Raw genomic sequence first — 16466 nt, forward strand, 5'->3', positions numbered from 1 at the left:
TATTGGCCATTCTGAATCAGACAATCATATGGTCTACTATGCCAGAAACAACAACTTTAAGAGGAATGGCGTTGCATTCGTTGTCAAAAAGAACATTTCAAGATCTATCCTGAAGTACAACACTGTCAGTATAGGATAATGTCCATACGCCTACAAGGAAGACCAGTTAATGAGACTATTATTCAAATTTACGCACCAATCACTAAGGTTAAAGATGAAGAAATTGAAGGTTTTTACCAATTTCTGCAGTCTGAAATTGACTGGACATGCAATCAGGATGCATTGATAATTACTGGAGATTGGAATTCAAAAGTAGAAACAAAGGAGGATTGGTAGTTGGAAAATATGGCCTTTGTGACAGAAATGACGCCAGAGATAACATGATAGAATTTTGCAAGACCAATGACTTCTTCATTGCAAATACCTTTATTTCACCAACATAAATGGCAACTATACAGATAGATTTTATCAGAAGGAACACACAGGAATCAAATAGACTACATCTGTGGGAAAAGATGATAGAAAAGCTCAATATCATCAGTCAGAATAAGGCCAGGGGTTGACTGCAGAACAGACCATCGATCGCTCATATGCAAGTTCAGGCTGAAACTGAAAAAAATTAGAACAAGTCAACTAGGGCCAAAGTACAACCTTGAGTATGTCCTACCTGAATTTAGAGACCATCTCGAGAATAGATTTGATGCACCGAACATAATGACCAAAGACCAGATGAGCTGTGGAATGACATCAAGGACATTACACATGAAGAAAGCAAGAGGTCATTAAAAAGACAGGAGAGAAAGAAAAGACACAATATGGATGTCAGAAGACCCTCTGAAACTTGCTCTCGAAAGTCGAACAGCTAAAGCAAAAGGAAAAAATGATGAAGTAGAAGAGATGAACAGAAGATTTCAAATGGTGGCTCAAGAAGACAAAGTAAAGTATTATAATGACATGTACAAAGACCTGGAGATGGAAAACCAAAAGGGAATATGATCTGCCTTACTCAAGCTGAAAGAACTGAAGAAAAAATTCAATCTTCGAGTTGCAATATTGAAGGATTCAAGGGGAAAATATTAAATAACTCAAGAAGTATCAAAAGAAGATGGAAGGAATACACAGAGTCACTATACCAAAAAGAATTGGCTGACATTCAACCATTCCAGGAGGTACCATATGAGCAGAAACCAATGGTACTGAAGGAAGAAGTCCAAGCTGCTCTGAAGGCCTTGGTGAAAAGCAAGGCTCCAGGAATTGATGGAATACCAGTTGAGATGTTTCAACAAATGGATGCTGCACTACAAGTGCTCACTCATCTATGCCAAGAAACTTAGAAAACAGCTACCTGGCCAACCAACTGGAAGAGATCCATATTTATGCCTATTCCCAAGAAAGGTGATACCACTGAATGCAGAAATTATCAAATGATATCATTAATATCACACACGAGCAAAATTTTGCTGAAGATCATTCAAAAGCAGCTGCAGCAGAAAATCGACAGGGAACTGCCAGAAATTCAGGCCGGTTTCAGAAGAGGACATGGAACCAGGGATGTCATTGCTGATGTCAGATGGATCCTGGCTAAAAGCAGAGAATACCAGAAAGATGTTCACCTGTGTTTTATTGACTATGCAAGGCATTTGACTATGTAGATCATAACAAATTATGGATAGCATTGTGACGAACGGGAATTCCAGAAGGCTTAATTGTGCTTATGAGGAACCTGTACATAGATCGAGAGGTAGTCATTCAAACAGAACAAGGGGATACTGCATGGTTTAAAGCCAGGAAGGGTATGTGTCAGGGTTGTATGCTGTCACCACACCTATTCAATCTGTATGCTGAGCAAATAATCTGAGAATCTGGACTATATGAAGAAGAATGGGGCATGAGGATTAGAAGAAGACTCATTAACAACCTGCATTATGCAGATGACACAACCTTTCTTGCTGAAAGTGTGGAGGACTTGAAGCACTTACTGATGAAGATCAAAGACCACAGCCTTCAGTATGGATTATACCTCAATATAAAGAAAACAAAAATCCTCACAACTGGGCCAATAAACAACATCATGATAAACAGAGAAAAGACAGAAGTTGTCAAGGATTTCATTTTACTTGGATCCACCATCAACATCCATGGAAGCAGCAGTCAAGAAATCAAATGATGCATTGTATTGGGCAAATATGATGTAAAAGACTTCTTTAAAGAATTAAACGCAGAGACGTCACCTTGAAGACCAAGTTGCTCCTTACCCAAGCTATGGCGTTTTCAATTGTCTCAGATGCATGCAAAAGCTAGACGATGAATAAGGAAGACCTAAGAAGAATTGATGCTTTTGAATTGTTGTGTTGGTGAAAAATATTGAATATATTATGGACTGCAGAAGAATGAACAAATCTGTCTTGGAAGAAGTACAACCAGAATGTTCTTTAGAAGCAAGGATGGCGAGACTATGTCTCACATACTTTGGACACATTGTCAGGAGGGATCAGTCCCTGGATAAGGACATCACGTTTGGTAAAGTACAGGGTCAGGGCAAAAGAGGAAGACCCTCAACGAGATGGACTGACACAATGGTTGCAACAATGGGCTCAAGCATAACCATGATTGTGAGGATGGTACAGGACCAGGCAGTGCTTCGTTCTACTGTACACGGGGATGCTATGAGCCAAAACCGACTTGATGGCACATGACAACAACTGCAACAAGCTGATACTTTAGATACCATGCCCTATGCCCCAAATACACACCTGCCCAAGAGACTGTGAACACCTGGCGGTTTCCTGGTTCACTACTGCCAACCCACAGAGAACACCTGGTTAGTATTCACCTTTATAAAAGTACACGTCTTGTAACGACTGCATGACTTCCTTTTATACTAAAATGTTTTGTTTTTGTTATAAATTCACACTGGGTCTGACACAAGTACTGAAAGCTAGTTTTTAAGGCAAGGGTTTTTTCTCCCTTTCTTTCACAAAACCTCTGAAAAATAGGAAGCTTACTAGCTTAACACATTAAAACAAAAACACAGTTGCCATCAAGTTGACTCTGATTTATGGTAACCCCATGTGTGTCAGAGTAGAACTGTGCTCCATAGGGTTTTCAATGAATGATTTTTCGGAACTAGATTGTCAGACATTTCATATGAGGCATCTCTGGGTAGACTCGACCCTCCAACTTTTCCATTAATTGCTCTATGTGTTAACTGTTTTCACCACCTATGGACTCCCAGCTTAATACATACAAATAGCTAAACTAATCGTTAAGAACTTCTGCATGCTTCCCTTAACTATTGATTTAATGGTGTGAATTTACAATTTAAACAGAACACAGGGATACTGCGTGTTTTAAAGTCAGGAAAGCTTAACAATAATTGTGGAGCAGAGTTGTATCCTTTCACCATACTTATTCAATCTGTATGCTGAGCAAATAATCTGAGAAGCTGAACTATATGAAAAAGAATGGGGCATCAGGATTGGAGGAAAACTCATTAACAACCTACAATATGCTGATGGCACAACCTTGCTTGCTATAAGTGAAGAGGACTTGAAGCACTTAATTACTGAAGATCAAAGACTACAGCCTTCAGTATGGATTACACCTCAACATTAAGAAAACAACAATACAACTGGACCAATAAACATCATCATGATAAATGGAGAAAAAATTGAAGTTGTCAAGGATTTCATTTAACTTGCATCCACAATGAATGCCCATGGAAGTAGAAGTCAATAAATGAAACAATGGATTGTATTGGGCAAAATCGGCTGCAAAAGACCTCTTTAAAGTGTTAAAAAGCTAAGGCGTCACTTTGAGGACTAGGGTGCACCTGACCCAAGCCATGGGATCTTCAATCCTCTCATATGCACTTGAAAGTTGGACAATGAGTAAGGAAGGCAAAAGAAGAACTGATGCCTTTGAATTGTGGCATTGGCGAAGAATATTTAATATACCAGGGATTGCCAGAAGACCAAATAAATCTGTCCTGGAAGAAGTACAGCCAGAATACACCTTAGAAGCAAGGATGGCGATACTCTGTCTCATGTACTTTGGACATGTGATCAGGAGGGACAAATCCTTGGAAAAAGGACATCACGCTTGGTAAAGTAGAAGATGAGTGAAAAAGATGAAGACCCTGAATGAGATGGGATTGACACAGTGGCTGCAACAATGGGCTCAAATGTAGGAACTTCTGTGAGGATGACGCAAGCCCGGGCAGTGTTTTGTTCTGTTGTACGCAGGGTTGCTATGAGGAGTCTGAAGTCGACTCGATAGCAATGGGTTTGGTTTTTGGAACGACTTCTTGCAGAGCAAACTGACTTACCGGCTTTCTCTCAGCAGGTTGAGAAGGTCATCTCTAAAGGTATCTCTGTTCTTCTCTAAGATACCCCGGACATCATAGTGCACCTAGTTTTCAAAAATAAAACAGGGATGGTAGAGTTGAACAAAAGAATAATTGAAGGCATGAACAACCCCTTTAAAAGCTAGACACATTTCATGAAGTTTCAATAAAATTTATCACTTGCTTCTGAAATTACTAATTCTCTATCACATGGGCACATGTCAACAAATAACTTAATAACAAGTTACCTCTCCAGCGTAATGTTTCACTCCAAAATTGTTGACGGCAACTCTGGGCTTCACGTAAAAGTGGTTGTTCTAAAAACAAATACAAATATCTTATTTCATTTACTGGTTTCCATTGTCTTGCAGTGAAAACTAAATACAAGAGTCGGTGAAAACAGATACAAAACTCACCATGTTATCAAGACGTGGTTTTATCAAAACCCTGGAACTTTGGACTGTGTCATTACAGTAGATCAAAAATTCTAAATTCTGTACCCATAAACTATATCTGTGCATATTCTGACAAGTGGCTTCTACATAACCCTTTGGTTTACTTCAGTTTAGCTCTAGCAATGGGAGAAGAGCTTTGGTTTGTGGAAAACCTAAATGTGGGAGGCACAATGGGGCCAGTAGCTCTGAACTATCTTGCATGTAATCTTAACCCACAGACTTGGCATTCAGACATAATTAAGAATTGCCAGGGTTTGACGTACAGCATGTTGATTGTGTAACTTCTCCAGCAAGGTGCTGTCTGTGGCTTGAGGAAAATGGCTTTCTTCATTGATAAGGGCCAGCAGGCCAAGTTTCTAGAAAAGAAAAAAATAAAAAGGTTGAATGACTTCAAGGCTGAACGGATCCCTTTCCAACTATTTTAAAGCTCCTTCCCTATCTACTCTATCAAGTCAGTGGTTCAAAGAGGCATGGTAATTTCTTAGATTGGAAAAATTGAGAATGACATGCTATCAGGAAAACCAATGAATTAAAATTCCTTATCAACATAAAAAAATAGAACCTACTTGCCATTTGTGGACAAACATTTACAATTGGCAAACTTACTATTGGTATTGGCAAGGCATCTGATGCCAAGTTAAAATCCAGGGGAAGTCAATTCATAAGCTGTTGACTCTAAAATATGGAGTCTAATGAGACAATAGGCTTGAAGCGGCCAAGTATTTAAATTCAACCTTGCACATTAAATGGTCCATTGTGTTCTAAACATTCACTTCTTTGACGTTCGTGTTTGCACAAGCTGTTTTGTTCCCATCAATGTGAATCAGCCCAGCTGGACACCCTAGGGACTGTAACCATTCCACAACTTGTTACCTTCTCAATTAAGTCGAGGCATTCTCCATTGTCTATCCAGTCAATGTCTTCCCACACTAATCCTTCCCTGTAGAACGATTAAACAGGGCAAGTTCAGCTAAGGTGCAACTTTAAAACTACCTAATTTGGCTCTTGATTAAAACAAAAATTTCTGAAATGGAATTCTATGAGCACTTACCTGCTATATTCTAGTTGTTCTAAAGAAAAAATGTGCTTGTTGAAATATTCCTGAAGTTTCTCATTTGCGTAGTTTATATTGAACTGCTCAAAGTGATTAACCTAAGGGGGACATTCGACAGATGTTTTTAGTGCCCTCACTAATACTTATAAACGTGAAGAAAAGGTAAAAAAAAAAATCCACAGAGAATAATACCAATGTTTATTTCTAGAGATTTACCTAATACCAGCTAATAAATGGACAGAAGAGAATTTAACACCCCACTCTTCTGATGCATACCTCAAAGTTTTCAAATCCAAAGATGTCAAGGATGCCAATAGATTTAAAGTCATCTTTGCCTTTGATCCTGCTGTTGGTCTTCTTAATCACCCACTCGAAGCAGCGTGCGTAAAGTGCCATGGCCAACGAGTCTCTGCTGTCCACTGCCTGTGGGGAGAGGGAACCTGCAGACCCTGTCTACTGTAGGAAACCCAGGCGGCAAGTCCGTCCTGGCCGCGCTGGCCAGATACAGGCACTCAACAGGTGTCACGGGGGAGCGCTTGACGTTAAAATCAGGAACGACCAGTTGCCGCCCAGTCATCTCCAACTCTTGGCCACCCCACGCGTGTCAGAGTAGAACTTTGCTCCATAGGGTTTCCAGTGGCTGATTTTTCAGTAGGTTGCCAGGCCTTTCTTCCAAGTGCCTCTGGGTGGACTTGAACCTCTAACCTTTTGGTCAGCAACCAAGTGCACTAGTTGTTTATACCAGCTAGAGGCTCCTGATAAAATCAATACCATCTAGGAAAATACAGACGTCTACAGAAAGGATCAAGTGGAATTAGCTTATTTACTTTACAGTAAGATTCATCAAGAATTCCTTTAAATATCGAACTTCTAAATCCAACTTTCTATGTTGAGTCATATAAAAGAAAGCATCTAAACCTATATACACCAGTACATCTTTTATTCAGTTTAAAACAATTAAAGTCTGACTTTTTTTCATTATCAGCATTTTCTTACATTCCACTTAAGTACATAAAAGTTTTCTTCATGATATGGTTAGCATTTTTACTTACCTGATCCCAAAGCAGGTATTAGAAAGGGTACCAAAAACCCACCATCACTGAGTCAGTTCTGACTCATAGTGACCCTACTGGACAGAGTAGAACCGTTCCACTGAGTTTCCAAGGCTGTAAAGCTTTACGGAAGCAGATTGCCCCATCTTTCTCCCACGGAGCAGCTGGTGTGTTCAAACAGCTGACCTTTTTGTTGGCAGCCAGGTGCTTTAACCACTGCGCCACTAGACCTTCCTTAGAAGGGGTAGCAGATATAAACTGGTTGAAAGCAGTAGCAGAGGAAAAAATAAAAAATACACCATTCTGTGGTAATGTTTTCATCAACAGTAATTTTAATTTTAATAATTAAAAAATAGGATATTATACCTAATGTTTATTGCTTCCTCTGCTAGATACAAAGTACTCAGCATTTATTTTATATTTTAATTCTTACAAGAACCCAGTGAAGTAGGGAGGATAGTTATTCTTGTCTTATACAGGAGGAGGCTGAAGTACAGTAAATAACTTTCTCGAGAACTGTCACTGAATGCTGTCGAGTCATTTCTGCCTCACAGTGACCCTGCAGGCCAGAGTAGAACTGCCCCACAGGGTTTGTAGGCTGTAATCTTTACAGGAGCAGATCGCAAGGTCTTTTCTCCCACAGAGTGGCTGGTGGGTTCAAACTGCTGATTTTTTGGTTAGTAGACAAGCACTTAACCACTGTGTCTCCAGGGCTCCTTTTTCCAAGAACAGACAGCAGTAAGTGCGTGGGTCAAGACTCGAACTCAAGCAATCTGCTTGTTCTCATAAACACCTCACTATAGTATCTCTTGGGAAGCTATTCGTCAGCTTTGTCTATTCCCTCCAATACTTGGATAACATTCCATTATGCTCTGCTATCTATAGAGAGCTTTATTTTTTGACCACCGTCATTACAGTCCCTAAGTATAATTCCTTCACAACATAAATAGGAGGCTTGAACACAATGCAGGTATTTATTTTTATTTCACTGACTGGGTCATCTCTGAGCATCCTACAGTTCTTTCTTAATCTTTCTCTTCTTTTAAGTGCCTGCATAACTCACTTGAGTGGCTCCTTGTAGTTACTTATTCTAATCAAAGCTGTGGATGGGAAAACCCAGGAGTATGTGGGAAAACAGCATTTATGGCCAAGCACGTGTACCTGCTGGACGTTGAGAGGCGTGAGGATCTCCTCCCCCCTGAGGATCATGGATCTCTGGGTCAGCGCGTCCGTCAGCTGCGTTGAGTCCAGCCCAAGCAACTCTGCAGACCTGCCCAGAGCTGTCAACGAAAGGATAGGAGAAAACAAGTGTGGAACCCATGGCCCCCAAGAAGGAACAGGCTGCTGGGCCCAAATGGGTTCAAAGCCAACTACACACTCGATACCTTAAAGCAAAGAACATTCCTGAATCTCTTCAGGCAGAATTCACAGAACACACATTTTATTGGGAAGTTAGTCGTTCCCTTAGTGAATCCTAGGTTAATCGCAGAAAACCTGGTGCTTAGACAAAGTGGAGTCTGGTGACCCTGTGGACATTCCCCAGGGTCCTACAAGGGGTCTGTGAGGTCAAAGCAATTTTCATTAATAACACTAAGCTGTTATCCTCTTTTTTATTATCCTCTTCTCCCCAGTATACAGAAGAGTTTTGCAGAGCCTACATGACACGAGATAGCTCAACCAATAGAATGCAGAAGCAGAATCCAGTTGTCTTCTTCTATACCAGGCATTAAAGACATCTGCAAAAATGTAGACCAGTGTCCCTCTTCTCACTGATTTTTTGATTTGGAAAATAATAGTTTTTAAATAAAAATATGGTATTTATTTTAATATGCAATGTGTTTACTAAAGTTATTTTTAAAGCAATTAAATGAGTCTTTTTAAAAAATGCATCCATTTTAATTTTTAATATGGTAAACATCAATAGCTATAATCCACATACACAAAAGCTCTTCGGGGTCCTCAAAGAAGTTTAAGAACATTAAGAGGTTCTGTTCTGCATTTTCCCCAGACTTTCTGGAGCCACGGAGGCAGGATGAACCCTCAGGGTAATTGCCCTCAGATAACCTTTAAACCTTAAAACAAAAATATCTCCTCAAGTCTTTTTTAAACCGAACAATAGTTTAGCTTAACTAGTAGTAAAGAATGTCTGCCTTGAGCACAGTGCTCTTTCAAGAGCTACCTACATGGGATCGAATTGACAAGAGCAACTTGAAAGATTAGATGGGAAACTTAGGGGGCGGTAACTTCAGGTTAACGGGGGAGGAGTAATTCAAAAAGGAGGGTGAGAATGGTTGTATAACTTGAAGAGGGTAATCAGTGTCACTAAATTGTACATGTAGAAATTGCTGAATTGCTCTACATTCTGCTGTGTATATTCTCAATGACAAAAAATACAACAAAATAAATTAAAAGCTAAAAAATAATGAGAGGTCCTGGGAGCAAAATGTTTGAGAACTACTGATTGAGAGAACCAGGCTCCTCCTCTGAACTTGAACTCATCCCATCCCCAGCTTCTCTACCTTTACATATTGCTTCTGTCAGAAAATTAAAAAAACAAAAACAAAAACACGTAATTCATTTCAGGACAATGACAGTTGATATAAGGTGTCTTAGTTATCCAGTGCTGCTATGAGAGAAATACCACAAATGGACGGCTTTAACAAAGAGAATTTATTCTTCCACAGTCTAGGAGGCTTTAAGTCCAAATTCAGGGTGCCAGCTCCAGGGGAAGGCTTTCTCTCTGTTGACTCAGGGGGAGGGCCCTTGTCATCAATCTTCCTCTGGTCTAGGAGCTTCTCAGTCCAATGACATGTTCCTCCCCTGGTTCTTCATTCTTGGTGGCATGAGGTCCCTCATGGGATGTGATGAGGATAATCACATCAGATCACAAAATGGTGGACAGCCACACAATACTGGGAATCATGGTCTAGCCAAGTTGACACATGTTTTTGGGGGACACAGTTCAATCTATAACAATAGCTATAGGTGTTTTTTTATATGTGTTTTAACTCATTTAATCATGACAACTTATCGGAGACATTTCATAGACAAGAAGTCGCTGGTGCCAAGGGGATAAATAACCTATCCAAGGAAACAGGGCTTGTGGCAGAGCTAGGAACCCAGGCAGCCTGGAGTGAACCATTATACCATGCCACCACTCAATCAATGGAGTGGTGCCTGACAATGAGGAGTTTCCTGGGACATGAGACTTTCATGCTAAAACCAGGAAAGTCTTAGGCAAACCAAGACAGTTTGTCAGCCGACTCATAGTATGTTTTCTATAGCTAATCTTTGTTGCTCCTATTTTCACTTATTTGAACCATTTCCCTAATTTCTTAGTGAAAATGAGAACACAGCCCCCATCCCATTCAATAATAATTTTCATACCCTTTGACCTTTTATTACCTGACATTTTGTATCAGATACAGTGAAAGTTCTGTAGCCTTCTATGCCAGGGGCAGAAAACTTTTCCCATAAAGGATCACTCAGTAAAGGTTTTAGGTCTTGCAGGCCATACGGTTCTTTGTTGCACCCACTCAACTCTGCAGGTGTGGTGTGAAAGTAGCCACAGACTGTCATAAATGAATGGGTGTGTTCCAACAAAACCTTATTTAGACGTTTCCTAACCCTCTGCTCTATTCTTATAATCCCAGCTTTCCAGAGACCCACACTAAGTCAGCAACAATACAGTCAGAGAAACAGCTGTGGATACAGCCATGTGAGAGAACCTATAATCATTTCATGAGCCAACATTCCTAGTCCCCTATAACATTATAATGAAATCACATTTTTTTTTCAAGCAGAACCAAAGAACATAAATTAGTATCTCAATTGTATTACTACTCAGTGTCAAGAATGAATAAGGGTATAAACCCTAACATTCTATGTTGCACATGGCTTTTAGTATTTAAAGTTTCCTAGGAGGAAACAGCTTCCCTGGAAAGGGAGAGAGGGAGGGAAGGAGGGGAAAAGGAGGGGGGAGAAAGACAGAAAAAAAGAGAGAGGGAGGAAGAGAGGGAGGAAGGGAGGGAGGAAGTTTACCTGTTTTGAAAGAAACCTGTGCCCCACCAGCAGTGATGAATTCTATGTTCCCAAGATGCAATATACCAGCAAGCAACCTCAAAACTTCCCGAACTTCCTCCTTGGTGAACTGCATTACTCCCATTGCCTTCTAGAAGAAAATAAATGCATTCCTTTTTTGAACGTTGCCTTTTCACACTGAAGACAATGAAAAATGCTCATTACTCAAAAAAATTATTAGGTGATGGTCTAGAGGAAAGAACCTAAGAAATAGATATGTAATGACTCATTTTTTAAAAAAATTTTATTGTGCTTTAAATGAAAGTTTACAAATCAAGTTAGTCTCTCATACAAAAATTTGTAGACACCTTGCTATATACTCCTAATTGCTCTCCCCCTAATGAGACAGCACACTCCTTCCCTCCATTCTCTCTTTTCGTGTCCACTCAGCCAGCTTCTGACCCTCTCTGTCCTCTCATCTCCCCTCCAGACAGGAGATGCCAACAGAGTCTCACGTGTAATGACTCATTTTTAAAAAGATAAAGTGTTTACACAGGTACACACAAAACAGAACAAAACACAGTTGTCAAGCGGACTTTGACTCATGGAGGCCTAACGTGTGTCAGAGTAGAACTGTGCTCCACAAGGCTTTCCATGGCTGATTTTCAGAAGCAGATCACCAGGCCTTTCTTCCAAGGCACTGCTGGGTGGACTCAAACTTTTAGCCTTTCGGTTTGCAATCAAGTATGTTAACCACTTGCGCTACCCAGCGATGTCACTTATAAAAGAAGAGAAATAATAGCAAAGAATTGTAGGATGTGCAATAATAATAACTCAGTCAATGGAATAAAAATAAACGCCTAATTATGTACAAGCCTCCTATGTATATACCACGGAAGAATTACACTCAGGGAGTCACAGTAATAATAGTGACAAAGAAATATTTTCACCTACAGATAGCAAAGCACAATGAAACATTTATTCTTTTCACACATAACAACGTTGGGAGGTGGTTGCTGTTGTGTGCTGTCCAGTTGATTCTGACCACAGCGACCCTAAGGAGCCTTGGTGGCGCAATGGTGAGTCACTCAGCTGCTAACCAAAAGGTCAGCAGTGAGAGCCTACCACCAGCTCTGCAGGAGAAAAGACCTGGGGATGTGCTCCTGTAAAGATTACAGCCTAGGAAACCCTATGGGGCAGTTCTACTCTGTCCGATAGTCTTGCTATGAGTTACTTTGAGCTTTGGGGTTAGGGGGATAACATTTCACAAGACTCCTCTAGCGTAAAACTCTGGGCCTTGTCTCAATGGTCCCAGGTAGGCGGATTAAAATTCTCAAACAGGCACTCTAGAGATCAGACGGTCTTTCAATCCTTTTATAACAGATACTGACAGAAAATCTAAATAGATCTGGACCTGTCTTCCCCAGACATTCATCACATCTCCATTTTTAATTTCCCCAAAGGATTTCTAAGGTCTTATCTTGGCCTATGTGTCTTCTCTCTGGATAGTAAAAGAAATTAACATATTAAAGTCTGGAGGAAAATAAACAACAACAAGTATCTAAACAACTTGAGCCAGGTGTTCTCTGACTGATCTGTAAGATTTACTCATTTTCTATTGTGACTGAGGAGCCACGTTCCTGTGAGAAAAAAAGCTAAACAACAAAACAAAACAACCAAGGGCAGAACTGTTGGCAAACCTGATGAGAACTCGCTACAAAGAGAACTCGGGTTCCAAATCACTACGATGACCACTGTTGTTAGGTGCCATCAAGTAGGTTCCAACTCATAGCGACCCTATAGGGACTCTATAGGACAGAATAGAACTGCCCCATAGGGTTTCCAAGGAGCAGCTAGCTGGTGGATCTGAACTGCCAACCTTTTGGTTAGCAGTGGAGCTCTTAACCCGTGAGCCACCAGGGCTCCACAATGATCACAGGAGCCCCAGAAGAAGGAAACCGTACAGGGCTTTGCAGCAAGAGAAATTCTAAGAGGAAACAACTGGCAACTTTCATATGTGAAAAGTTTAATTTCTTTATAAGGAGCAGACAATAAAGTCAGAAAAAAAAATGTCAAACAATAGACAGGAAAACATTTCTGAAAAAATTAGAAGGGAAGGACTAATAGCCATGCTTAAAGATACACGAGAAAAGAATAAAAATAGGCAATTCTCATAGGAGGAAATGGAAGTCCACAAGAAATGCTTTCCTCAAAGATGTGCAAATTAGAGTAAATCTGAGTTTGCTAGTCCTAATACAGCAAAAAAATTTCTGAATGATAACCCGAATAATCGGCAAAATGGGTACAGTTACGCACTTGTTGATGGTACTATAAATTAGTATAATCATCTTGGAAACTACCATGATTATATGACAGCATTGTGCTAGGCCATATAAGAAAAATTTCTTATAATTTTAATATCTGGAAAAAAGCAAAAACATGAATATTCAGAGAGATTAAACAACCTTCTGGGTTACACCGAGATTCAAAGCCAGCCCATCTAATCCAAAGTCTAGAAGCGTATCATCCACCCAACTCTACTGCTTTCTAAGGATGTAAATGGAAAACAGAAGTCTTCAATATCCAATAACGTCAATATAGGGTTGCTATAAATTGGGGTCAACTCCATGGCAACGGGTTTAATGTCAGTATCGGGCATTTGTCCCAAGAAAAACCTTGAAAGTAGAAAAAAAAAATGCTTTATTTATAAAATACTCACTGAGTGCTATCTTAAGAAGAGTAAGAGAGGAAAAAAATTCTATCCTACAATTAGATAAGTCAAATATAGTAAATAAACCTGTTAGAATATTGTATCCTTTTTAAAGAAAATAATAAATATTATATAGAAACAGGAGCTTCTCAGTGGCACAAATAGTTATGCACTCGACTACCAGCTGGAAGGTGGCGGTTTGAACCCACCCCAAGGTGCCTCAGAAGACAGGCCTGGCCATGTACTTCCAAAAGGTCACAGCCTGGAAAACCCTATAGAGCAGTTCTACTCTGCACACACGGGGTCGCCATGCCTTGGAAATGACTTGATGGCAAATAGCCACAATACACAGAAAATTATATTTATGATTAAAAAAAGCATTGCCTTTGAGTTGATTGTGACTCACAGGAACTTTATAGGACAGACTAGAACTGCCCCATAGAGTTTCCAAGAAGCGGCTGGTGGATTCAAATTGCTGACCTTTTGGTTAGCAGCCAAGCTCTTAACCACTGTGCCACCAGGGCTCCATATTTATGATAACCTTATGTAAAAAATTATATTTTTGAAGCTATAATTATTTAAAAAAAATTAGAACGTGTGTGACGGTTGAGAAGAAACTTTGAAAAACTGATAACAGTGTTAGTGGAGGCTCAGAAACACTACATTCTGTCATGTTTGTAATGTTGTTGTTAATAGTTTTACAAAGAAAAATGGAACCATCAGTGGTGCACGGATAAACAAACGGCTGTACATGCAATGACACACTACTCAATAAAAAAGGAATGGATAGTGACACACCCAACACATGGATGACAAGAAGCTAGACACAGAAGAGGTCATACTGTATAATTCTACGTACATGAAATTTAAGACAGATCTCTACTAGAGTGACCAAACCAAACCCGCTGTCGCTTAGTCAATTCTGACTCCCAACGACCCTGTGGGACAGAGTAGAGCTGTCCCCCAAGGTTTCCAAAGCTGTGATCTTATGGAAGCAGACTGCCACATCTTCCTCCCACAGAGTGGCTGGTGGGTTCCAACTGCCAACCTTTCAGTTAGCAGCCAAGTGCATACCCACTCCACCACCAGGGCTCCTTCACACTACAGTGACTGAACACACATCGGTGGCTTCTTAGGGTCATGCATTGGGTAGGTCGGCAGAAATGGTCTAGGAAGGGGTAGAAAAGAACTTTTAGGGAGTGGAAATGTCCTGTATCTTGATTATGGTTGTAATTATGTGGGTGTGTAAATTCAAAACTCATTTACTGTACACTTTAAACAGGAACACCTTATTATATGTACGTAAGGTCTAAATAAAGTTGATTATAAAAAATAAAAAGACCACGAATCATTTATTCAAAGGTGGAAAGACCACCATTTCATGGGTACGCACAGAAATTGATGCAAAGACTAAGAAATGATATTAGTCAAGAGCTTTACAATGAAAACAAAATGCCAAAAAGAAAATAATTACTCCAATTTAAAGATACGTATCAGTGCCTTATTGCAAAAGTTAAAAACAAAAAAAATATGGTTAGAAATGTAGAATAATTTCTTACTTTCCAGATTTTTAATATGGTGTTAAAGACCAAATTAAATACCAGCAAAATAATTATTAAGTAAATACACCCTATGCCCAGGAAGTAATTATAATGTAAAGGCTGATGTTTTTCCTCCCTGTAATTAAACTTTTCCTCCTATATTACAAGACATATCCAAAACTAATTTATAACATGCTTCTAACCCCAGAATGACCACAGACATGGAAATCCTCACTATCTCAGTCATCTCCCTGGACTTTGTAAAATACTAAAATGAAAAAGGATATCTAAAAATAAGTTTACGGTAGCAAATTAAAAACATCGAATGAAAAGATCAAAACACGTCCCACAAAAAAATTCTAGGTATAGTTCCTTAAAATACATAAGAGGTATATGGAGAAGATAGGAAAATGCACAAATAAAAAAGTGCTTACTATATTAATAAATTCATGCTTCTTTGTTTTCAAGTCTAATGTTAAGTGAATTAGTTAATTAGTCAGGCGTACAGGGATCAGTGGCAATTGCGTAATTATACCAAGGGGGTAATTTAATAACTGCAACCAATTATCACCATCCCTGTGGGAGGTGTGCTAAAACAGCCAGGCCCTCCAAGTACTGTGTCTTTGTGTTCCTACTGTCTTCTTAGTAAGCAATCGTCACCCCTTTGGGGTGAGCAGCCACTTTGAGGTGCATTATCATTATTTTACTTTCTCAGTAACATGGCTTAAGACTGGAAACACTGGGAAATTCTCAGTCTAGCTCAGAAACACTAAACAGCAATTTAGTTATAAACTGGCACCAAGTTGTACAAAATGTCTCTAATATAAAATAGGTGTTTGAGAATGTGCGTATGTGGGGTGAAAAACATATGATACAGTCTCAATTGTTAAAAAGCAAAGGAAGTTAAGCTCGTTATACTAGCAATGAAACCCAAAAGACCCAATCCGTTGCCATCGAGTTGATTCCGACTCATAGCGACTCTACAGGACAGGGCAGAACTGCCCCACAGGATTTCCAAGGAGCACCTAGTGAATTCAAACTGCTGACCTTCTGATTAGTAGCCAAACTCTTAACCACTGGGCCACTGGGGTTTCCAGAAACAAATAAAGAGGTGCAAATTTAAGGTATCCCACTGCCAAGGAGGGTAGGTGGGGGCAGTGCTGGTTCAGTGGTAGAATTCTCACCTTCCATGCAGGAAACCTGGGTTTGATTCCAGCCAATGCACCCATGCATAGCCACCACCTGTCTTTCAGTAGAGGTTTGTGTGTTGCTATGATGCTGAACAGGTA

General features: G+C 39.8%; 1 protein-coding gene across 1 annotated transcript in view; it reads right to left on the minus strand.

The window, feature by feature from the left end:
* MYO10 (myosin X) overlaps window positions 1-16466 on the minus strand; it is a 282989-nt gene that overhangs the window by 107701 nt on the left and 158822 nt on the right. The window contains exons 10-17 of the mRNA XM_003407874.3: window positions 10948-11077; window positions 8068-8186; window positions 6131-6277; window positions 5852-5952; window positions 5674-5740; window positions 5064-5156; window positions 4594-4662; window positions 4328-4410 (exon numbers count right to left, since the gene is read on the minus strand). Coding sequence (XP_003407922.3) covers window positions 4328-4410; window positions 4594-4662; window positions 5064-5156; window positions 5674-5740; window positions 5852-5952; window positions 6131-6277; window positions 8068-8186; window positions 10948-11077 — 809 coding nt within the window. The remainder of the gene's footprint in view (window positions 1-4327; window positions 4411-4593; window positions 4663-5063; window positions 5157-5673; window positions 5741-5851; window positions 5953-6130; window positions 6278-8067; window positions 8187-10947; window positions 11078-16466) is intronic.

The sequence above is a fragment of the Loxodonta africana genome, chromosome 2, assembly GCF_030014295.1.
Source record: "Loxodonta africana isolate mLoxAfr1 chromosome 2, mLoxAfr1.hap2, whole genome shotgun sequence".
In the NCBI taxonomy this organism is placed as follows: Eukaryota; Metazoa; Chordata; class Mammalia; order Proboscidea; family Elephantidae; genus Loxodonta; species Loxodonta africana.